Source organism: Sorex fumeus, unplaced genomic scaffold (assembly GCF_029834395.1).
Source record: "Sorex fumeus unplaced genomic scaffold, SorFum_2.1 ptg000039l, whole genome shotgun sequence".
Lineage (NCBI taxonomy): Eukaryota > Metazoa > Chordata > Mammalia > Eulipotyphla > Soricidae > Sorex > Sorex fumeus.
The window spans coordinates 21,916,449-21,941,299 of NW_026606096.1; the positions used below are offsets into that span (position 1 = coordinate 21,916,449).

Sequence of the window (24,851 nt, forward strand, 5' to 3'; positions counted from 1 at the left end):
ATAAAGCATAAGTCGTGGATGATTGCCAATCTCTGTGCATTTGTGGGGATGGGGAAGGGTATCCAGGGTAGTAAGTCTCAAGGTCATTCCCAGTGATGTGCAATGTGGAGGGCAAGGTGATGTGATGGGCCACACAGTGCTGAATGGCAGAGTGGGCGTGCAGTGCAAGGATCCAAGTTAGGCATTCTCCAGCCCTTTCAACTATTTTGCGAGACCTGTATAGATTTACTTGAAAGAATTAAAGCATTAAGGAAATTTTTGTCACTTAAAAGTTTATTTGAGAGAAATACTGGTGATGTTTTAATTGGACACATTTATAGTATAAAAATCTTATTTTGTGGATAATTTTATGAACATTCTGATCAGTATTCCGTAAGACACTTTTAAACAGTTAAGAGTTTTCTTGCTGTACTTTTTGCCTGCAAAGGAAATAAGCTGCAGTTTACATTCCATTGTAGGCAGGTCCTCCACCACCTTCGGGTACCACCCAGTTAATATTCTGACTGGGATCTTTAATATCACATGTTTTACAATGCACACAGTTTTGAGCATTTATTTGTAACCGAAATCCTTCACCTTGTTCCAAAGGGACAAATTCATAAACTCCTGTAAGGAAACAAATAATACTGTAAAGTAACTGACCATTTAACGTGAAACTTGAAAGTAGAAATTTAAGTCCTAGAAATTGAGAAATCTTGGAGTTTTATACTTTGAATGTGTACCCATTGTATGGCAAGGTTTTTTAACAGTGCTATTAGCAAGCAAACTGAAGTTAGAGCCAAGTTCTTTCATACATACATGTGCGTACAGTACAGCTGAAAAGACCGAGTTAGTCCTTAATCCTAATAGAAATCCCAAAAGTGAGTCAATGTCTCTCCCCTCAAAGAGGTTAAATTCTAGTTCTCTAGAATGTATCAACTTTCAATTTTTAAATTTTTTTTCTTTTTGGGTCACACACAGCAATGCTCAGGGGTTACTCCTGGCAGTGCTTGCGGGACCATACGCGATGCCGGGGATTGAACCCAGGTCTGCCATGTGCAAAGCACACGCCCTACCCACTGTACTATCGCTCCAACCCCAGTACCAATTTTCAAGTACCTGAAAATGATTCTTTATTGAGACCCACTTTACAGTTAAAAGCTTGACATTAATAAACTTTGGGAGGAGCTTTCTTGAATGAAATGTGGCTACAACCTAGCATAGAATATATGTGTATATAAACAGCCATAATGGAAATGAACAGTAAGAAAAGTTGAATTATTTAGTGCTGATAACTGTTACATCAGTGTAAGTGTAGACAGGGAAAGGCTTTTAAAAAAATTGAACTAGTTTGTAAAATTCACTATTTTAACTACGTAATTTTTAAACTATTAAGATCCATGAAAATAAGTTAAAGACTGGTGTCATTTACAATTTTCAAGCAATGGAAGAGCTATGGAAAATTCTGTATGACACATTGAAAGCAAGTGATACATTTTAGGCAGGGATGGAAAACACATTACCTGCAGGGCAGAATCGCTGCTCAGGTCCATCATATATTGACAGATTCCTATTTACAGGTACACTATCATCCTTTAAGGTTAAATGTGCTGGCTGGTCATGTTCATGATTAGTACCACTCAGGGCCACAGACGACAGAAGATCAAAACTGATCTGTCCATCAGGTTTTGGATACTCAATAGGTGTACAATCCTTGGCTGGCTTCAGTTGATCAGAGTCACGACCTTCGAAAGTTTTGAGATTTTAAACAAAATGCTTAGTACTTTTCTTGGGCTGGAGAGATTCAAGACGGGCGCTGGTCTTGCAGGTGCCTACTCCAGTTCAAATACTGCAGTAGGGGTAAGGCCCTACACAGCCTCCTTCAAAGAATTTTCTTAAAACTTCTTAATAAAAATTGGAATTGCCCCAAAGAAATACTTGAACTTCCCAGTAATAATTCCCTTAAAGACAAGGGATGGTACCTCCTGCCTGTAACCATGCACTATTCTCTTAAAAATGAGTTTTAAATAAAAGATTTAAGTCAACTTTCTTAGAGAATGTGTTCTAGATTCATGGTTTTTTGGGGTTTGTTTAACACCCTGCGGTCCTTAGGTTACCCTGGCAGTGTTTTGGGTCTCCTGCATGCAAAGCACTTCAGCCCACTGAACTCTCTCCAGCCCGTATCCATGACTTTTCAATGACTATATAACATTTCAATCCCCAATATCTCTGAATTACCTTTGTGTTTTAGAGTCCATGGTTCCATTCCTCTAAATACCCAATAAAAGATTCCAGTGTAAATCATCCCTCCATATACACCCAGTAATCCATGGCAGGATGGTCTTATGTTTCTAACAGAATAGAGTTCTTTCCACACCCATGAGTTCTTCAAGTTGTCCTCATATTCAGTTACGTGGAGCCCTTATATTAAAATGAAATAAAATATTCTTTATTGACATGAAATAGCCCTTTTTATAAACCTTTTATTATGAAATAGTACCAAATCCTCAAGTACAAAATAGTGTCAAATTACAGCCTCCTTTCCTCCCCCCCCCCCGCCCTCACCCCCCCACCTGATAAGAGGATCTTTTAAGAAACTGAACTTAGAAAGTTGAAGGTGATGTCACAGACAACTGAATAAATGTTGCCACTGTCCCCAAAAATAAGCTATTTGATACCTGTTATGGAACATTATTTTGAAAATTCAGTGAATATACAAAGTATCACTGTATCACTGTCACTGTCCTCCCATTGTTCATCGATTTGCTGGAGCGGGCCCAGTAACATTTTGAGACTTGTTCTTACTGTGTTTGGCATATCGAATATGTGCCCTATAAAAAGGAAAGACTTCTGGATCAATCCTTTAAACACTGCTACTTGTGGGCTGAATACTGGCACCCAACAAATATATTCTGAATTATCTGGAACTGGCTACAATGGTTACAGATTTAATATGGTGTCATATTTAGTGGAGAGGATCCTGAATCAATAACTTAAGTGTTCTTGTAAGATGAGACACCCAAAGAAAGCAGTGAGGCAAAGACAGGAAGAAAAAGACTTAAGTAAGTAACATTTGCAGTTACAGGCACACCCTTAGGTCTTTAAGCTATCTTGCTTGTGGTATCACGGTGACAGCTCTGGGAAATAACGACATAAAATCTGGTGCTGCGTACATTTAATATATAGCAAGATTTAGGTTTCTCAACTTGTGTGTGCCACAGGCTAATTACTGTCTTCTAGCTCCATGTCACTTTCCTTTAATCCTCTGTTAAGTCTTTTTGTGGTATACTTATTCCTATTCTACCTATGTGGTAGTAAGTAAATGATAAGGTAAACGAATGGCTGGTGGTTCAACAAAATCTTGAAGTTTTCTTCAAGATTTTGTTGGAAAGAAGAAAGAAAAAAATTTCCATTGCCCAAACATTAGCTTCACCTATTCTATACCTGAATTGTCCTCTTGTCTTTTTAATGTTCTACCTTGGATCCTTCCTATCCTACACCCCTAGGCCACTACTGCTACATAGAAACCACATTTTACCATATAAATCACGGAAAAGCCTGGCAAGCTCCCTGTGATGTATTCGATATGCCAAACACAGTAACAACAAGTCTCACAATTTGTTGTGAGATGTTACTGGTGCCCGCTCGAGCAAATCGATGAACAATGGGAGGACAGGATAGGACAGTGCTACCATATAAATATCCGGCATGTATTTTTATGCCGATGTTTTTGCAAACGAGTGTAAACATTACGTAAAGTTTTAAAAAGTTGTGCCAGTATTTCTTAAAAACAGGACACAATGATTATGTGGTGCAATATGGTATTGACATCATAATTAGTTGCATGCATATAGCAGGAGGTTTATTATCTGGACTTCTAACGAATTAAGGATTCTTTCTCAAATACCTCTTAAATTGCTACTATGTGGCAGGTGTCTAGGATTCATAGTAAACAATGTGCCTGCCCGCTTAGAGTTTTCTACCATAGGCAGGAAACAAAGTTGATGAAAGCAAATTACTGTAGAAAAATAGGGCCTGGGAGGCTGGAAATGCCTGGGTGCAGCTAATTAAGTGGTTTGCTGTGATCATCATCATAAAACCACTGCAAGAGTGAGATTGAAACAAAGGTGAAGAAAATGCAGGGTTAGCCATGAGCAAAGACCAAGTAAGGGGAACATGCCTGACATGTTCAGTGAAGAAGTCAGTGCAGCTGAATGCACACAGAGATCTCGTCAGATGGTGAAGGAACTTGGGTTTTAATTTGGGAAAATCAGAGTATGCTCCAGTAACAAAAGTAAAACAATCCGCAGAAGGTCTTTGAGGTAAGGAGTTTAATGAGGCTTAAGTGCAAGAAGTTTCTTTATGGTACATGTATGCAATGTCAAATGTCAAATAGGCGAGACACCATTGATCACTGACACTGCTGTTAAGGGGGCCGGAGCGATAGCACAGTGGGTAGGGTGTTTGCCTTGCACGAGGCCGACCTTGGTTCGATCCCTGGCATCCCATATGATCCCCCAAGCACTGCCAGGAGTAATTCCTGAGTGCAGAGCCAGGAATAACCCCTGTGCATCGCTGGGTATGACCCAAAAAAAAGTAAAAAATAAAAAAAAAGACACTGCTGTTAAGTCTCTTCTGAGAGAGGGCTATGGAGTTTCTCTCTATAGCAGCATCTTCATGCTTTATATAAAGGGACATGTAGTATCTATTGATATCAACTGCAAGGTATATTTAAAAAGAACAATTTTAACTATATATGTTTTTCACACTTACATACTGAGTGTAGTCTTAATTAGTTTCTTTTGAAGTATCTCAAAGAAGAACCTGGTAATTATCTATACTTTAAACAGGAAAATTTTACCTATTGTCTTTGATTGGAGATTTTCAGTAGTTAGTCGAGTGAAAATAGATTCTGCTGCCAAAATTCCACTTTTCATTGCTGTGTGGGTACCTTTGATCTTGGGAACATTCATGAAACCAGGGCTACAACCAATTAGTAAACCACCTGGAAAAGTGAGTTTTGGTATAGACTGAAGAAAGAAAGAGATGTAATATTAATTAGTTCAAAATAAAAATGGATGTTTTAAAAATGGAAACAATCTTTAATAGAAAAATTGAAGTAAAAAAGTGTGTGTGCATGTGCACATGTACTCATCCATCCCTGTGAAATAAAAAACAATCTTTAGTAGGAAAATTTAAATAAGATTGTGTGTATAATCTATTCCTGTCAATCTAAAAATCATCTGAGGAGTCACAGAGATAGTGGGTAAAGCCCCTGCCTTGCATGCCAATTTGGTCTCGGTCATGGACTTGGTCTCTGCCATCACACGCCAAAGCCTTGCAAGGAGTGAACCCTGAGCACCACTGGTATGGCTTCCCTCCCAAAAAATCACCTCCAAACCCCACATTATCCGAGTTGCTTAAGTGCTTAAGGCAGATGTTTTAAAAATACAAAACTATGATATACATTTCATATTACATACTTTGAAAAACAGATTACACTAGCTGTAGGTATTTATTGACATTATTCAAGCATTTAATGGGCCTGAACAGTTACGCTAGCCAGTAAATATTTGTTGCAAACTAATTACTACTCTAGAACAAAACAATTAATAGAAGTTACCTCATACTTGGAAACTTAATTGTAAGATTCTAGTGATGCCATTTATATCTTAGCTGTGATTTTACTGGACTGTGAGCTACTGTCAGTAATAAAATATTTAGAGCATCACTTAAACTGATTTTTTTTAAATAAAAGGTCAAATTTCTGAAATAGTTCTGTTTTAGAATACTACAGAAAGAAGGAATCATCTTTTTTTTTCCCTTTCCTTTTTGGGTCATACCCAGAGATGCTCAGGGGTTACTCCTTGCTCTGCACTCAGGAATTACTCCTGGCGGTGCTTGGGGGAACACATGGGATGCTGGGAATTGAACCTGGGTTGGCTGCATACAAGGCAAGCGCCCTACCCACTGTGCTATCACTCCAGTCCCAGAAGGAATCATCTTTTTACAAATTACTCAAAATCACTGATTCATTTTCGAGATGATTTTTAGATCATCTAATCAGTGTCTAATAATACTTTCACAATACTATTTCCCACAGCTTTCTAGAACTAAATTTATTGCTTAATTAGTATATACTTAATACACTATATTTGATAAGATTTATCAAATATTTTAATATTCTGCATGAATATTAAGAGAAAAAGCTTGAGAGGCCATCTAAAAGGCATAGATTTTAGGTGACCTAGGTAGTTAGCTGAATTAGCTTTACTGAAAATGAAATCTGCTCTTGAATATCTTCTGTAGGTAAGGAATAAAGGAAGTACCTTGGACCACAGAGTTTGAATTTTCTGGTTGAAAATAAATGACCAGAGGACCACACTGTTGATGTAGCCTAGTTAGGCTGGAGCACCAGCAGCACAAAGGAACTGACAGTGATAGAGAGTATGCTTGACATGTAAGATGCCCCAGCTTTGACCTTTGGCACCAAAACCAAAACACAAAATAATAGCCGTGGAGTTTATTTCTAAAATCAATATACTCTGAAAATTAAATTTATATGTAATTAAAAGTATGGTATGGTGTGACAATTTTATAAAAGCTGGGTGCTTTATTTTTTCTTAAATTTTCTTAATTGAGATAATTTCCTTTTTTCTGAATGTGTTAAATTTAGAAGTAGTAACAGGAAATGAAAAATTGTGCAATTACCTGATAGCCACCTTCATTGAGAGCTCGGGCTCCATATGCAATTCTTTTGCCACCTTCGAGTGTTGGCTGAATGCTGGGATGGTGTTTCCATCTCTGAAACTCTCTAAATGGACTCAGGTATGGATTCTGATAGTCTAGACCAACCTTAAAAATTTTTAAAATAAAATTTTAAACAGACATGCAATTAAGACATTTTATTTCAAATTACATTATTCTAAAATAAGCAATATTCATCAGAAAATGTGTACATTAAATTTTCTTTACAAGTATTCAAATATATTCAGAACCCAAATTTAAACAAATGCTTTGAAAAGGATAAACAAAAAGATACCAAGTTTTTCTAACTGGAGAATTAAAAAAATCAGAACATACTAAATCACTATGCTCTGTAAATCAAAGGCAAAGTCTAAGTTTCCACAAAAAATACTATTTTAATAACTGTAAAAATATAAAGAAATAATCTATACGGGACTAAAGGGGCAAAAATTGCAACAGAAGGATATACTTATGGGCAGAGGAGGGAAGATGGAAAAACATTATATTTTGTAAATGTAAATCAAAGTGCTGAAATTAACAACCTAACTTCTCCTTGAAAACTATTAGCACTGATATAACTACACAAAAATAATACATTGAATACTATCAAGACAAAGTTCAAGACGTGTCAATAATATAGACATTTGACATTAGCTTATACAAGTTAAATTATGGTATTAAAATATAAAGCTGTTGGCAATTGGTTTATTGTTCTCATTATTTTTCCATTCCTTGTTAATGTCCAGAATGCAATTTACTGCAAGGATTTTAAGTGGCCATAAAGGAAAAAACACAAGTTTTAACACAGTTTAAACTTGCTGAGTTCAAATTCAGTGGCAGGATAGTAGAAATGGACTTTGACAGGAGTAATCCCTTGAAGGTGTGGCTTCAAGACCAAAACCATAAAACCAAAACATAAAACCCCAAAACCAGAAATGGATTTTGAAGTCAGACAGATTCAAGTGAGAACTCTGCCTTGATGTCTTTATTTCAGAAAACTGTCTAACTTGTTTGGATTTCAATTTTTCCTTCAGTAAAATAAGTTTATATCTGTAGGATAATATTGGTTTGTCATTTCTCCCTGGTCTCAGGGAGCTTAGGTTTATTGGGTAACACCAATCACAGTGCTCCTGAAATACTCCCATTCCTGTGTGTTTATCTTTAATCTCTTCTCTGTCCTCTGCTTCCCCAACGGGTTAATCACCCATTGTATTAGGTGTATTTTCCCTAAGCAGTAGCTGTGACTTGTAAAGTCAAATTCTCATAAATCTCTAATTTTATATTTGTAAGTGAAATATTGCTTTTGTCCTTCCCTTATGTTCTCTGCATAGTTTATTTCAGAACAAAGTCCTTTTTTTTTTTTTTCTTTTTGCTTTTTGGGTCACACCCGGTGATGCTCAGGGGTTACTCCTGGCTCTGTACTCAGGAATTACCCCTGGCAGTGCTCGGGGGGCCATATGGGATGCTGGGAATCGAGCCCGGGTTGACCGCGTGCAAGGCAAATGTCCTACCCACTGTGCTATTGCTCCAGCCCCCAACAATGTCCTTTTTGAATAGACACAGGAAGACAGTTAATGCTATACTTTTGCAACTTGGGAGTTAACTGACTCTGAATAATACTCACTCCTCTGCATCTGCTTTCTTGACTTAAGCCTCAGTTGCCCTTAGTTCCCAGCACCCCCAAAGCAGGGTCCTAACGAAGGACTGGATGGACCCAGGGCATGTTGTGAGCTACCCTGGCATTAAAACGGGCCACGACAAGTGCCATAGCACTTAATTATAAGTTAAGAGCACGGTCATGGACAAATTCTGTCATGATTCTAAGAGTAACAATTGGATTAGGACGAGGGTTAGGAAAGATTAATCTGGTCTGAGCAGTGTAGTCTGGGATCTATAGCAAGATGTCCCCAGGAGAGCCACCCTAAAGGCTTAACGTATCCCTTACTGTGTCCATACAAAATGACTAGAAAGATTTCTTAGAAGTGAATCTAAGATGGTTGTTGGAGTAAGGAAAGGAGAAACACACCCCTAGATAGTATTTTGCTGTTGAGTGTGTCAAAGATTTCCTGGCTGCAGGAAATCTTTGTCTTGTCTTTTAAGTGCTTCCCTCGGAAGAAACGTCTTTCACAGACAGTGTTACCTCACCTAGGTGTAGTTGCTACCCACAGTGCTTGGAGGTTGGGTGCTAGACTCAGGTGGCAAGATGGAGCGCGGAGAGACTAGCCTGGGGGACAGGAGGAGACAAAAATGAGGGGAATGAGGTGCAGTGTGAGACTGGGATGGGGCGCTTAGTGAGGACTGGAACAGGCGCGTGGGGAGAATGGAATAAATGAGGACTAATCACCAACCAGCCTGGGGGCCCTGTTCCCTCCTTCATGCGTCTGTTGGCAGTGGCTGCAGGCCAGGTGGGGAAGTAGCTCACAGCCACCAAATGCACGTGGCGGGTGAGAGAGACCACACCATTGCTCACTTATTTATTTTGTGATTACACAATACCCGAATCCTAAGGTTTTTTTTTTTTTTTGGTAGACTACTATGTCTAACAGTATAAACACTTTACATACTAATTCTTTCTTTTGTTTTATTTTTGGGAGACACATCTGGCTGTGCCAGGGACCATCTGTGATACTGGAGACTGAAGAAGGCAGTTCCCATGCAGGCCTTAAGTATCTCTCCCACCAGCCCATTTTACAAACTCACACAACTGTAATGCAAGCTTTGAATGAAGTGTTTTACATTTTCTGGAATTCAAAATGCTCGTTTTGTAACACTGATGATCTTTTAACTCTAACAGTAAAAGTTGTCATAATGGGAACACAACTTACCACAAAACCAAGAGCGACCATGGGTTCACCTTCATTCAAATGATAGAGGAACGAGCCGCCGTAGGTGTGTCTATCCAAGGGCCAGCCAACAGTGTGATCCACTCTCCCAGGTTTCCAGTTCTTTTCATCAATAATCCATAACTAAACAAACCCCACCAAGAGTATTTTATGAGACAACTCATAGGATTATATTCAGTTTACTTCTTCATGAAAACCAGAAGTAAAAAAAGTATCTACAAATGTTATTTTTCACTAAAACAGTTCATTCCTTATTTTCAAATTCTAAACATTTCCCCATATAAAATATCACCCAAAATCAAACAGCATGTGTAGTCTACCAAAATAATTATGCTCTTATGCATAACACAATGCATCTATTTATACATAGAATTTGAATCCTTGAGATTTAACCTATAAACGGTTTAAACAAAAGGTTGTAATAAAATTTTACGTGCTACAAGTGTGTGTGGGGCTGAGAGTAAAGATAGAGAAGAGACCAGTATGTCTATTCTAGCGGGAAATGATCACACTGGACAAGATCTGAGTGTTAAAAATAAGTAAAGGAATATTCTTAATAACATTTCAGTATCAATACTGCACACCAAATGCTCAAAATGAGAGAGTGAGAGAGAGGGGGGAAGGGGGGCAGGGAGGCGTAGGGGTGAGAAAAGTGCCTGCCAAAGAGTCAGGCAGGGGGTGGGGGGTTATGGGAGGGAAACTGGGGACACTGGTGCTGGGAAATGTACACTGGTGGAGGGATGGGTGCTGGAAAGCTGTATGACTGAAATCCAATCATGAACAGCTTTTTAAGGGTCTATCTCACAGTGATTCAATAAAAAAGTAAAAAAAAAAAACTTTGATTATCAAAATTTTTTTTTATGTGGCAATAAGGTTTGGGAATATCTATCATACTTAACTGAAGTTTAGGCTGTGGATAATTAAATATGCTAATATGAGTATTTCATAAACTCAACTACTTCACACTACAATACCAAATAGATCTTTAATTCAGGATTAATTATGAATAACAATTTATGGAAAACAGGTTAAGTCATTAAAACAGATGGTGCTACAATAAAAAACAAAGTTACAAATATTTTTAAGACATCTGAAAGAGTAATAGATTAAATTACAATATGTAATTTGTTGTAATACAACAAATGGGACACAAATGGGATTTGATTAGAATATTTGAATAGTCTTGAAAAATATTCAAAATATTTTCAGTCACAATATTTGTCAATTAAAAATACAGATAAAGCAAGTTAATACCTCCTTCAGTCCAATTCCATATGTTTGGGGATCACAGTTGGCCCTTAAATCAAACTTCTTGTATAGCTGCTTGGCTAGATGTCCATGGCAACCTTCTGCAAAAATTGTGACTTTAGCATGCAGTTCAAGTCCTCTCTCAAATGTTGTCTAAAACAAAACCATTTAAAATTACATTTTATAAATTTTAAAATATTAACATTTTGATTAGTTTTGAATTAAACTACGATCCAGTATAGTACAGAGGCATTACAATATATAGAACTTTTGAAATACATGTAAGAGTACTGTTGTACACAGAATCTAATACATTTTTAAAAAATGAATTTTGTGTCTTTATAATAATTTAAGATGCACTTGATAAGTCTGTGAGAATTTTAAAAAAGCATGCTCATTTAAAACACATTTTTTCTATAAATGAATATAAGGTTGAAAATGAAAGGTCATTTCCTTACTGATTCAGTTCCAGTTCTATTCGAGGCAAAAATCACTATTAATAGCTTTCTTGAGGATCATGCCAGATCTTCAGGAATGAGTCTATTTATATCCTTTTAATACAAACAGCATCGCACTAAACACACTCACTACACTCTTCATCTACCTTTTCACTTTATTTATACTTCTCTTCAAAAGAAGAGTAATGCTAAATGTATTATTGCAAAACTGAAAGCTTTTCCTAAGGAGAAAAAAAATTTAGCTTAAGTGTTTTCCTTTTTCATTCTTTGTATTTTGCATTTATGTTTGGAGTTATTACTAAATAAAGGAATACATATGGTCACTGAAGATCTCATGAAATCTATCTCTTCAAATATTTCTCTATTAAAATATTTGAATATGTAAGCCAATCGGTACCAAAAATTGGCTTATACAAACTTTTTCGCATTGATTTATAAAGTGACTTGCCCAAGGCAATATACCAAATAAAGCGTTACTAAAAATTCGTAACTACAACGTACAGAACTCAAAATAAACATCTGAACAACTATGGAAATTAAAGAAAATGAAATACCATAATGGAGACTTTTTGTGTTTCAAATGTACTACAATATTAAATACACAACTTTTGAGAGAATCAATCTATAATTAAATAATTACAATATATAGTAATCACAACATGGTGAAGAATCCAGAAAAAAACAGTACTTTATTATTATGAGAGGTCACGTGGAATAAGTTATTTGCAATCTGGCTCTGCAGCAGAATTCTTAGATGACTCTTTAAAATTAATCCAGCTTCAGGGCCCTCCTATTGGCTTGCTGAGTGCTAAAAGTCTCACATGATTCTACTGCAATAAGCTAAAACACTAGGAGCATTTACTAAAGTGGGTAAGGCTCGAGAGCTTTGCCACTTGCTTTCTAGGGCAGAAGCAGAAGTTCCTAGAAGAGGTTCTAGACTAGATTATATGGGCTGTTCAATGGGCTGATGAAGGGTTATTTGTATGTTGGTGGTGGATGGGTGTGACCTTGAACTCCTAAAACAGTGTTATAGGCCAATCTTATCTCAATAAAATTTTTTTAAAAAGATAATAAAATTCCAGTATTCAACCCAATATTGTACAGGTTCAAGAAGAATGGCAGAGAGGACAAACTGTGGGTTAACCAACACTTCCAGAGGGGCCTAGGGAGACCCCCCAAGTATAGCACACATGTCTAAGGAGACCATGAATTTGACCCTGGGCACTGCATGCTCCCTTCCTCCAACTCAGCAATGCTAGGAGTAACCCCTATAAAAAGTATTTATGGAGGCTCTAATAGGTTTTGGTACCATGCAGGCCCTGGAGTAATTCTCCATCATTTCTGCTCTGAAAGAATTTATAGCTAAGAAAATTAAGTCAATGAATAAACATTTATTCAGAGGTTAAATTTATGTTTTGTTCTGTTTTTATAGTAAACCAACACAGTTTTTCCTTGTTCTTTCTAAGGAAACTTTCAGAATGTTAACTGTATATCCTAGGAACTTATTTTGCAAAGTTAGAATGTGGGAACCTAGGCTTGATCTGGCACCTCATGGATTCCTCAGCACTGCTGGGAGTAAAAAAGAAATAGTAGTGAAAATCTTCTAGGCTTATGTTTGAACAAAAAGGCAATCGTTTTTATAGATAGTGAAACAAAATCATGTGAAAATTTTCTCATTCTTGTGGTGGTGGGCCACAGTAACTTTTCACATCAGGACCATATACATTAACACTACTATAAGGATTTTACTGGAACTCTAATTTGAAAAAAAAGATGTATCTTGCACCCCACCAGAAATCACATCAAAGATTATCATTTTGGCTATTGACAGTAATGCAAACTGTGCTTATTGAGAGATGTGAAAAATCAGTGAAGAAAGCTGTAGTTATTGATGACTTACAAGTTTTATGAGTTCTTCAACTGGCTGTAACACATTATCGATTCCCCCAATAGTTAATGAGTGAAATAAAATCTTATATATTTATTTTATATTTGTGAGACTCATGCTCTTTCCCTTTAAACATTATGGGGCTGGAGCGATAGCACAGTGGGTAGGGCATTTGCCTTGCACGCGATAGACCTGGGTTTGATTCCCAGCATCCCATATAGCTCCCCAAGCACCACCAGGAGTAATTCCTGGGTGCATGAGCCAGAAGTAGCATCTGTGCATTGCCGAGTGTGACCCAAAAAGCAAAAAAAAAAAAAAAACAAAAAAAAATTTCTTGAATGTGTTATATACATGAATGTATACATGCCTGAATAATCTGAATAATATCTAATGTATTTTTATATTTTTTGTAAGAACATACTGCCATAGTAACTACTATAGTCTATCATTCACTTAACGTGCAGTTTGTAGAGACTGAATTAGTTAACTTTTTTTTTTGAGGGGGGTGGGTTACTTGGGGAAATTGCATGTGGTACCATGGACTGAACCTTGGTTGGCCACATATAGGGAAAGAGCCCCCCCCCCCCCCCACCCCCTGCCCTAATGCTCAGGCTCCTAGAGTTGATGTTTTACTTGTCACTTTGTTAAGCACATACTCTGAAAATGTTTACCTTTGGTGCGCCATCCTTTTGTATCCCAACATCATTAGTGGCAATTCCTTTCACACTACCATCTTCATGAAAAAGAACCTAAAATGAAAACATGCTTGTTATTGCAGGATTCATGACCACCAAGACCAGAAACAATACGCATCATTTCAAGTTTTACAAAGTGTCTCAAACTGTAGATGAAGCCTTTGAAATGGTCTGTGAAGGGTATAGACAGTAGCATTTGATAATAAACCTTGAACACTGAATTAGAGACCTGAAGTGCCAGGTTGGGGTGAGGGGGCTGAGGAAAACAATTAGGTTGATGGAAGTACGGGAGCTTAGGTGGAGGGTTAGAGCACATGGGTGATGGTTAAATGAGCTAGAAGTATGCACCAAAATCGCAAACTGCCAATCAAGAAATAGTGGGAGGGGGATGGAATGGGCTGAGGGAAGGCTGGGTCACGGGCAATTTTGTGGCAGCAGTGTAACACCTCTACCTTTTAAACGCTATTGTAATCCTGTTACCTAAACAATAATGAAAGATTAACAAAAAACATGGAAATTTCAGATACCCACCGACCAGCCCATCCCCTGCCTCAGCTCTGACAATCACCTGATTGTCAAAGAATTCAAAGACTCTTTGGATTTGAACTTTTAAAGATGCCCTTTAATTTTAAGATTCTAAAATGCTATGGCTTAAAAAAAATCTGTTTCTTTACTTCTATGTCATTCTTGGTTTACATTCAAAAGAAAAAAACAATTATTCCTACAAACATTAAAAGCAAAACTGAAAAATAAAGTAAACACTACCACACGAACCTCGGCTGCAGCATATCCTGGGTACACTTCGACACCCAGTGCTTCTGCTTGTTCTCCCATCCAGCTTACTAAATGTCCCAGGCGCACAATGTAATTCCCATGATTGTTCATTGGAAGACCTACAAAGAGAGCTTAGCTTATGAATCTGATTTTCTCTTATAAAACATATAAAAAACAAATCATCATTTTAAAAGTCTCATCCAATGCAGAATTTCTGTCATATACAGTATCTTTTTCAGTTTCTTTTAAAACTGATAGTTTGCAATATATCTCAAAGAGGCAAAAAAAAAGTACAGTCGAAATGACACCTGCAATTCTATGTTCTTTACTGCACTGTTCACAATAGCCAAAATTTGGAAAAAACCCGAGTGGCCGAGAACAGATGACTGGTTAAAGAAACTTTGGTACATCTACACAATGGAATACTATGCAGCTGTTAGAAAAGATGAAATTATGAAATTTACACACAAGTGGTTCTACATGGAGAGTATAACGCTAAGTGAAATGAGCCAGAGAGGGACACACATAGAAAGACTGCATTCATCTGGGGAATTATAAAGTAACAGAATGGGAGTTGAACACCCAAGAATAGTTGAAATAAGTACCAGGAGGTCTGCTCCAGGGATTGGAAGCTGGCAGCACAAGCTGGGGGAAAAGGCAGCTCAGACAGAGAAGGGGACACCAAGTAAAGGGTGTTTGGAGGACTCGTTCGGGATGCGAGATGTGTGCTGAAAGTAGACTATAGACCGAACACGATGACCACTTAATACCTCTATTGCAAACTACAAAACTCCGAAGGAAAGAGTGAGCAAAGGGGAATGCCCTGCCACAGAGGCAGGGTGGGGTGAGGGGGGATGGGGTGTGGGGGGATGGGGTGTGGGGGTGGGAAGGCTACTGGGATCACTGATGGTGTTGATGGTGGAGAATGGGCACTGGTGGAGGGATGGGTACTGGATCATTGAGTAACTGAAACCCAAGCACGCACGTTTGTAAGTCTACAACTGTACCTCATGGTGTTTCACTAATAATAATAAATCCTTTTTCCAACTGAGAAAAAAAAACCCAAACAAAAACAAAAACTGAAAGTTTGCAGCAAAAACCTACAAAGAATTTTAGTGACTAAATTTAAAAATCTTGGTTGGGATGCTGGAGAGATAGTACAAGGTTTGTTAAGGCACATTCTTTGACTTCATTTCAGTCTCCAGCATATTTGTCTGGGTACCACCAGGAATGATCCTCAAATACCGAGCCAGGAGTTAAGTTCTGAGCACTTGCTGGAATGGCCCAAAGGCCAACACTCCTTCTCCCCAACCCCCTAACCCCATCACCCCCCACCCCCCCCAAAAAAAAATAAAATCCCTGGTTGTCTCTAGTTTGTAAGTAAAAAGAACTGGGTTACTGTCTTGCTATAAAACTCTGGATGAAGCCTTCAAATCTCTGGGCTTGAGTTTTTTCATCTGTAAAGGAGAGGATTTTACCAGCTCAGATGTAGTTCCTACCAGCCATGCAATTTTATAATTTCATAAATATTTATCGTACCTTACCTGGAAGAATTGGCACAGGAATTCTACCTTTTTCTGTTAAAATCCCAAACCGGTCTTCTGTTACGAGAGTCTTAAGTGGAGCCTTGAAACATGGAGGAAAGAAAAAGACAAGGTTTTAGTTCCTACTTAAAGGATAATGGAAGCAATAAAAAGAATCAATAAAAATAATTTTTAAATTAAAAAAAAAACTACTAAAAGTGAAAGGGAACTCCTTTCCTCACTTTTGAGCATTTCCTTTAGAAAACTTGCAACTGTAAATCCTTTGTCTCTTTTGGATGTATGGGAATCTTTTAAAAAGCTAAATAAGCCAGCTCTGCATCCCAGGGAAGTCTTTCTTGGGGCCTTGGAGATATCTCTGAGATGTGAACTTCAAGGATGATGGCGTCCTGCCTCCCTGTCTCTGTGGGAGTTTAGCCTAGGTGCCTGCTCCAAGCTGTAACTTCCTGCTTGATGAAAACATAAGAGAAGTTTTATTTTTCTTTTGGATAAAGACAAGTAACATACAAGTCATGGGTTTATGTGAGAACCTTTTCTAATAAGAACTGATGTCAATAATGAATCAACGATATCTACTTCTGTGTCACATTAATAAGAGCAAGTCAATCAGGCATAATTATTTCCAGTTCAAAGGAATTTTATAATCTAGGAAAAAAGTCATAGGTAAAATTTTTGGTATTCAACTTATTTTACAGGGGAAGAATACAGGAATATTCACATTTTTTTAACCTTTTGAAAGTCTATTCACAAATAATACCCTAGCTTAAAGGTAGAACAAGCATAATCCATTTCATAGAATAAAATACATGTATAAAATTCGATTAAAAATATATATATATTTTTGTTTCTGACCTACATCTATCAACGTTCAGGGGTCTATTCCCAGCATAGTGCTTAGGGAGGCTCCTAGCAGTGGCTTGGGAACCTTCAGGTGCTAGGAATCAAACTTGGACCGCAGGCATGCAAACCATGCATCTGAGCTTCTGAGTTATCTCCTGGCACCTGGAGTAGAAAGTTTTAAAAAGGCCAAACAAATATGAGAACAGAACTGGAATCTGGCTGTCAGAGAATCATTTCAAGGTCTTCCTGCTCAGGACATGGGAAATTACATTAAATTACTTCAGAAAATTAGGTTAGATTATTCTCCCTGGCTTTAGATATTACAAATGTTCCAGGCAATTTAAATAGTTTTACTGAAAACAATGATAAATACAACAATAGAATAAATGAGAAAAGAATCTCAATAATGCTGTATTTTATCTGGCACAACTATTCCAAAGCTTTCTAAAGATAATGCCTTCTCAGTGCATAAATATAAACTAAGTTCATACATATATGTAGAAGCTATAATCAGTTCACAATGATTATTAAAAAAAGTCTTTAAAATTATACTTGATATGATTCAATAATTTTTTACCCTTTGGTTATTTTTTTTCTTGGCTACACCCAGCAGTGCTCAGGGGTTACTCCTGGCTCTGTGCTCAAGAATCATTCTGGCAGGGATCGAGGACCATATGGGATGAAACTTGGGTGGGCCACACTCACTCAAGGCAAGCGCCCTACCCACTGCACTACCACTCCAGCCCTTTTTGGTACTTTGAAAATAAAAGAAACATCTGCAATTATCCTTTAAGATACAGAGTTATGCGAAAAGCATTTGTCATAGTGCAGCAATTTGGAAACAAGAAATAAGATACAACACAGTTTAGATTTTGTATAAAAAACGGTTTTCATACTCCCTTCTCCTTCCAGTCTGGGAATAACTCCTCAAAAGCACGTGGGTCAAGGCAAGCCCCTGAGAGAGTATGCGCTCCAATCTGCGAGGCTTTCTCCACTAGGCACACGCGGACTTCCTTCTCGTGTTTCGCAGCCAACTGCTTTAGATGGATGGCTGCAGAGAGCCCTGCAGGCCCGGCACCCACTATGACGACGTCAGCTTCCTCTGCAAACCTCTCCATGCTCACTCCTGCAAGGAAGCATAGTTTCAAAGCATACATGCGTATCAAATTGTCCAAAATTGAATAGGATGAATACGACCGAATATAATCAAGTGTTGGGTTATAGATATCCTTCCCATTGTAGAGCTTTATTTATAGAAACTGGCCTCCTGCTTTGTACAAGAATCATACTAAAATTATACTAAGTATACTATTGCATTAGACACACATTGTCCTTGGTTTTTCTATTCCGGTGCTGTCATAAAATCAAATTTCATCTCTGAGATTATTATAAATTTAGCAAACAGTGGCTTATTGAAGAAGCCGCAGATCTGATGTAACTGTAATATATTCTATACTCCATGAAAAACAATTTTCTTCCATAAAATAGTACAAAGTATTTCCGAGTCTAAACAATTGCACACGAAGTACTGCTTACCTTCCCATCTCTTGTCCTTATCCCGGGGATAAATAGTGTAATGGGTAGTAATTCGAGGTACTGCAGAAGTTGAAGACCATCTTATGGCACACAGAGGTAGATAATTTTTTGTAATTTTTAAGGCATGAAGGCACTGATAAGCTGCACAAAAATTGTAACTGTTATTATTATTTTATTATTATTATTATTATTATTTTTCAATTAGTTTTCTTCAGATGTAGACTAAGACATCATTGTTTTCTTGGGGTGGGGGGGAGGAGGCTCTTTGTGCTACCTTGTAACACTCTGAGTTTGATCCCCATAAAACAAAGGGGACCATTTTGTGCCAGAGGCCAAAAGCCCAAGCCTCCTCCACACGCAGAGCATACCTTCTAGCCTTTGTGCTGTTTCTCTGACTCTAAGATAACTTATTTTATTTTTCAGGTTTATTTTATATAATAAAATAACTTATTTTATTTGCCAGCAGTACTCAGATTATTCCTGGCTCTGTGCTTGTGACCTCTGGTGGTGCTCAGGGGACCATATGCAGTGTCAGGGATTGAACCAGAGCTGGTCCCATATAAGGCAAGCATCTTACCTCCTGTACTATCTTTCCAGCCCCCAATCTTTTTTTTTTCCCCATTTTTGGGGGGGTCACACCCAGCAACACACAGGGGTTACTCCTGGGTTTGCAATCAGGAATTACTACTGGCAGTGCTCGGGAGACCGTACAGGATGCTGGGACTCGAACCTAGATTGGCCGTGTGCAAGGTAAATGCCTTACCTGCTGTACTATGGCTCCAGCCCCACCCCTTATCTTCTTAAAAAACAAACAATGATTAAATATCAGGTCTGCTTTTTGATTCATCTTCTATTTATCTTCTCTCGAGATCTCAATTACTCTCGAGATCTCAATTTCTTTATTGCTAGGTAATTGGCAAGGTACTTTGTGGTTGTATATGATGCTTTCTTTATATTTGGAAATGCTGCTCATATTCTGACCATATCAGCAATGCAGGCAGTGACTAGAGCTTTCAGCTGTGATATAAACTAAAGCATATTGTTATTCTTTCCTTGATGAATGAGTTTCCTTTTTCTTGTAAAGCAAGACTTTCAAATTATAGCATTTTCTTTTGTTGTTTTTGGGTTACAACCCGGTGGTACTCAGGGCTTACTCCTGGTTCTGCACTCAAGGATCATTCCCAGCAAAGCTAGGGGGACCATACGGGGTTGCCAGGGATTGAACCTGGGTTGTCACATGTAAGGCTAGTATCCTCCTACCCATTATACTACCTAGCCCCTCAAATTATATTCAATGTAATATAACTATCCAATTTAGTTGATGTCATATTTAACCTATAAAAAGACAATGGAATGTTTCTAAGTTTGAATAGCCTTTAAGGTTGAGTATCGTTAAGCCTGAGTCATAAACTGAGTCTTAGGATCATTTAAAAAATACAGGGGCAGTTCCTTATTATACTCAGCCTTGTGGTATGGGCCTGAAAGTTCAGCACTGTGTGGTGTAGTGGTGCTTGGGCCCAGTTATGCTTAGCGCCACTAAGAATACACGTGATAATGCTTTGAGTCATGTGGTCCCAGGAACTGAACTTAGCATCTGATCCATTTTAGGCATATAATCCACTTATTTGAGCAATATTTTTTTCTTTTTTCTTTTTTTTTAGCTTTTGGGCCAAACCTGATGGTACTCAGGAGGCCATATGTGGTACCAGGTATCTAACTGAGGTTGTTCATGTGCCAGGCGAATGTCTTACTCCTGGTACTATCTTTCCAGCCCAGAACTGAGATTCGCTTTAGATACTGCCCTCTAAGCTTCAGACTAGCTTCCAACATGAGAAGGGAAAGACATTATTTCACACTGGAGAAATATGGCAGAAACTCTTATCTGATCAGATTTAACATTAGCAGCAGAAAGATATGATCAAATCACATACTCCCTGAATATGATGATATATCTGTGACATATTTCCCCAACATCAATAATCTCAGTCTAACAATAAGACATTATAAAACTCATATAGAGAGATTTCTAGAAAGTACCTTGGCAATACACACTGAAAGTATCAAGGTCATAAGAGACAAGCAAAGACATGTCCCATTGAAGTAGACGAAGGATATGTGGCAACTAAAAATAATGTAGTGCTTTGGACTGTATCCTGGAATGAAGAAAGAACCCTAAATATGATATACAATTTAATTAATAATATTGGACATATATTAAAAACTTTTAAGTTTCATTACTTATACTATAGCAATGTTAGAAGAGGGGCTGAGAATATAAAAATACCTGCATTAACTTTGCAATTCTTTTGTAAGGTGAAAATTATTACAAAATAACAAGTTATGATGCCACACAGAAACTAAAAGGGGTCAAATGTGAGTTAAAACTATATAAAACTTTAAGAAAAGAGTTATGTGTGAATCTCTGTGAACTTGAATTCGGCAACCAACAAAAGAGAAAAATAGACAAGTGTAGTTCAACACAATTAAAATCTTGGGCTGGAGTAGGTCCTGAACATCACTGTGTGTGGCTCAAAAACTCCAAACCCTTTTGGGGCTGGGAGATAGATAGCACAGGGTTCAGTTATAAAACATGTAAAGCATACGCAGACTTCAAGTTAGAGCCACATGCGCCAGCCACTCCCTTAACAAGAAGTACTCGAGGGTGTAGTCTTGGAGGTCTCTGAAAATCAATGCCCGTAATCCAGTAAGTGGACTTTGTTACCTCTACATCTGGGCCCTAGCACTGAAGCCTCTGGCCAGCAGGTTGAAGAGGCTGAGGACTGTTGGGAGTGGTTCCCGGGCAACCACTCCAGATCACCACGTGGGAGCCCCAAACAAAACAAAACGAAATGAAAACCAAACAAAATAAGCTTTGTGCTATCAAGAAAGTGAAATGATAGCCCACGGAATTTAACTAAGTATTTGTAAACCATTTATCTTGTAGGAGACTTGTGACAAGAATGAATAAAGAACTCATCTCTAATAATAAAAAGATTAAAAAAAAAAACAATGTGCAAAGACACTCCTCCAAAGGAAGTATCCAATAAGCCATGAAAGGATGCTTGGGACCACTATCCGGGAAAGCAAACCCAAATCCCAGTGGTGATGTTTCTCTAGGTCCACTAGGATGCCTATAATCTGTGAAAGAGATCAGTGACCAGAATTCTCACACACTAAGGCTGGGAATGTCAGCCCCCAACTACCACATGCAAAGTGATTCCATGTATATGAATTATCAAGAATAATTTACAAACAAGAGTAGACTGATTGCTGCTGAGTGATCAGGGAATTGGAGGAGAATTACTGAAAATGAGGAAGGGTTTTTTTTGGAGAGTGATTCTAAACCAGACCGGGGTAATGATCATACAACTGTGAGTAAACTGTCACTGTCACTGTCCTCCCACTGTTCACTGATTTGCTCGAGTGGGCCCAGTAACGTCCCAATTGTGACACTTGTTACTGTGTTTGGCATACTGAATACGTCACGGGGAGCTTGCCAGGCTCTGCCATGCAGGCGGGATACTCTCGGTAGCTTGCCAAGCTCTCCGAGAGGGGCCGAGGAATCGAACTCGGGTCGGCCATGTCGGCTGCTTGCAAGGCAAACGTCCTACCCGCTGTGCTATCGCTCCAGCCTGTGAATAAACTAAGAACCATTAACTGAACATTTTAATTGTGTAAACTGTGATATGAGTACTACAGCAACAAAGCTGTTATTCAAAAAGAGAAGGTACAAAAGTTTCACTCAAAAGATGGTGAGGTGCTCTCTGACTCTTTTTCCCAGGCTGCGCCTGGCAGCTCCCTCCTTCGCAAACTGCAGGGGAAGGCAGGGCTCCAGGCCAGCCCAGATGCCTGAGCACAGTCAGCCTCACAGGCCCAGGCGGGGCTCAGATTCCCAGGAAAGCTCAGCTTCAGGCAGGGCTAGAAACTGAGCACGGGAGCCTCATCCACACATGTGGCCAGGGTGGGAGACTAGGAAAGCCCAGACAGGGCAGAGGAACTGCTGGGGTACAGCTGGGAGGCCCAGCGACAGGTACAGAGCACAGGGTCACCCATGTGCATGCAGCCAGGGCCGGAGACTGAGGAAAGCGTACTAAGGACAGAGCCACTCTGGATTGGGAGTTGGCCATCATTCCCTGGAGGCGAGCAGACAGTGTGGGATGAGACAGGGAGTCTTCATGGGACAAGGCAATGTCAGAGATAGGACAAGTGATGTCATTCATAGGCAGAGTACCTGGACATTTGGAGAGGGACATGGACTCAGCTATTTAAACTGAAGAATAACCTCTAACATTTTTGAAAAATGATTGTGAGGAAAATATTGTAGTTCTTTAACAAACAATATGCTCGGGGAGGTTTTTCTAAGTATGACAAAAATCATCTGACTGAAAGTTAAAAAACACCTATATAACCCAAATGGTATAAAGGTAATTTTTGATCTATATTCCCTAGTGGATGGCATACTCCTAAAATATTCTTTTCCTATGTATTCTTATATGTACAGGTATAAGTATTTATCCATTACACACTAAATAGTTCTTCTTATACCCGTAATTGGGTGATGATTCAAAATTGGACAAAACTGCAATTTGGCTGTACAACTCATCATTTTCTTGTATTTGGAACTGTGTAGTTCTCATTTCCTCCACGGGGTTAAAAAGAAGTCATGACCTTCACTGTTTTCTGCAATCAAATTTGCGATCTTCACTTTAGAGATCTGAACATTCAAACACCTACATTTTGGTAGAAAAATGAGATGGCAAACCCCACTGAATTCAAAATCGCCAAACAGCAAGGTCACACTCATTGCCTGGTTAACCAACGCCAAGAAAATGGTTGGCTATGAAAATGGCAATGATTTAAACCTCCAAGGAAAAGGAAAACGGACACTTCCGTGAAATTCGATTCCTGCTTGGCCCAAGAATAATTTCAACCTAACAGTAGGGTGGTGGGAGCTGGAGAGACATCACAGCGGGTAGGGCATTTGCCTTGCACGGGCCGGCCAAGGTTCGATTCCCAGCATCCCATATGGTCCCCTGAGCATGGCCAGGAGTAACTCCTGAGTCCAGAGTCAGGAGTAAACCCTGTGCATCGCTGGGTGTGACCCCAAAAGCAAGCAAGCAAGCAAACAAACAAACAAAAAACCAAAAAACCAATAAACAGCAGGGTGGCAAGCATCTGATTATTCTGATGGGTCCCCCAAACAAAGCCTATCCTCGAGTCAGCTCCAGTAACAGAGGAACCAATAGCAGGCACTTGAAATAAAACTCCCATTTTTTCACATATGGCGGTCAAATGGGACAAAATTCTCCTTGGATGAAACGTACCCCCCAGGCCGTTTTTGGGGACTGCAATATTGACATGTCCATTCTGTGTTATCGCCTAAATCATAAACTAACTTTATCGTATAGATCATAAACTAACTTTTTAGAAAAAGTGAAAGTGGAGGTAAGGAAGTCTTTTCCCCCAGGAGAACCCAAGCGGGAACCCACACAACCACGACCACTGCCCGCCTTGGCGTGACACTCTGGAACGTCCCAGGCTCTTGCTCGCATCCGAGGGTTCGAGCAACACCGGAACGTTCCTAACCAGAAGGCGGCGGCGCGCGGACAGCGAAATCCTTAGCTGGGCTGCGGCACAGACAGGGTCGGTACCGAGCGGGGCAGAGATGACCCGAGGTCCCCCGTCCCCACGGGGTAAGAAAGAGGACAACGGGGGTGGCCGTTGAGATCGGGGTCAGCTCGGACCGGGCTGGGGGAAAGCCCAAGGTCAGGAGTCCGTCGGGTGCGGGTGTTGACAACTTCCCCGGGCGCGTGACCTCTCGCCTAGTTCATGCTTCCAACTGGGACAAGCTCGGGAGGACGACGCTAGGGGACACCCACAGGCGCCACCTTTGCTCCAGTTCGGGCGCGAACGCTGACTGCAAGAAAAGCCCCGAGGCAGCTGGGGCGCCCCCCGCCCCCACACACAAGAGGGGCCCCGCTTCAAGTCGCGCGAACCCCCCGATCGTCCCCTCACCCCCCCCATGCACGCCGCTCTCCGTCCCGTCCCCCTCCCCGGTCCGGAGTTTCCTCTCACCCGGGCTGGCCAGCCTGGCCAGGGGCACCGACATGATGATGGCCGTGGTCAGGACTCTGCGAGCGGGACCCAGCCGACAGGCCTGGGAGGGCAGCGGCGCGCCGTGGGCGCTGGACCCCTAGGACGCGGGGGGCGCCATCCACCGCCGCGAAGCACCGAGCCTCAGCCCAACTTTGTCTCTCCTCAGAGGCGACCCGCTGCGGCTCCACGGCGTTCCCGCCTCTTTT

At 39.6% G+C, this 24,851-nt stretch overlaps 1 protein-coding gene across 1 annotated transcript; it reads right to left on the reverse strand.

Annotated features, from left to right (window-relative positions):
* Window positions 1-251: 251 nt before the first annotated feature.
* On the reverse strand, window positions 252-24,840 carry ETFDH (electron transfer flavoprotein dehydrogenase). Its single transcript, XM_056119018.1, has 13 exons — window positions 24,625-24,840; window positions 18,550-18,690; window positions 17,910-18,139; window positions 16,177-16,258; window positions 14,633-14,751; window positions 13,835-13,912; window positions 10,824-10,970; window positions 9,552-9,692; window positions 6,691-6,834; window positions 4,841-5,009; window positions 2,218-2,400; window positions 1,503-1,724; window positions 252-606 (listed from the first exon to the last, which is right to left on the reverse strand). The coding sequence occupies exons 1-13, from the start codon at window positions 24,656-24,658 to the stop codon at window positions 443-445; spliced, it is 1,854 nt and encodes a 617-aa protein (XP_055974993.1). The 5' UTR covers window positions 24,659-24,840; the 3' UTR covers window positions 252-442.
* Between the last annotated feature and the right edge of the window lie 11 nt (window positions 24,841-24,851).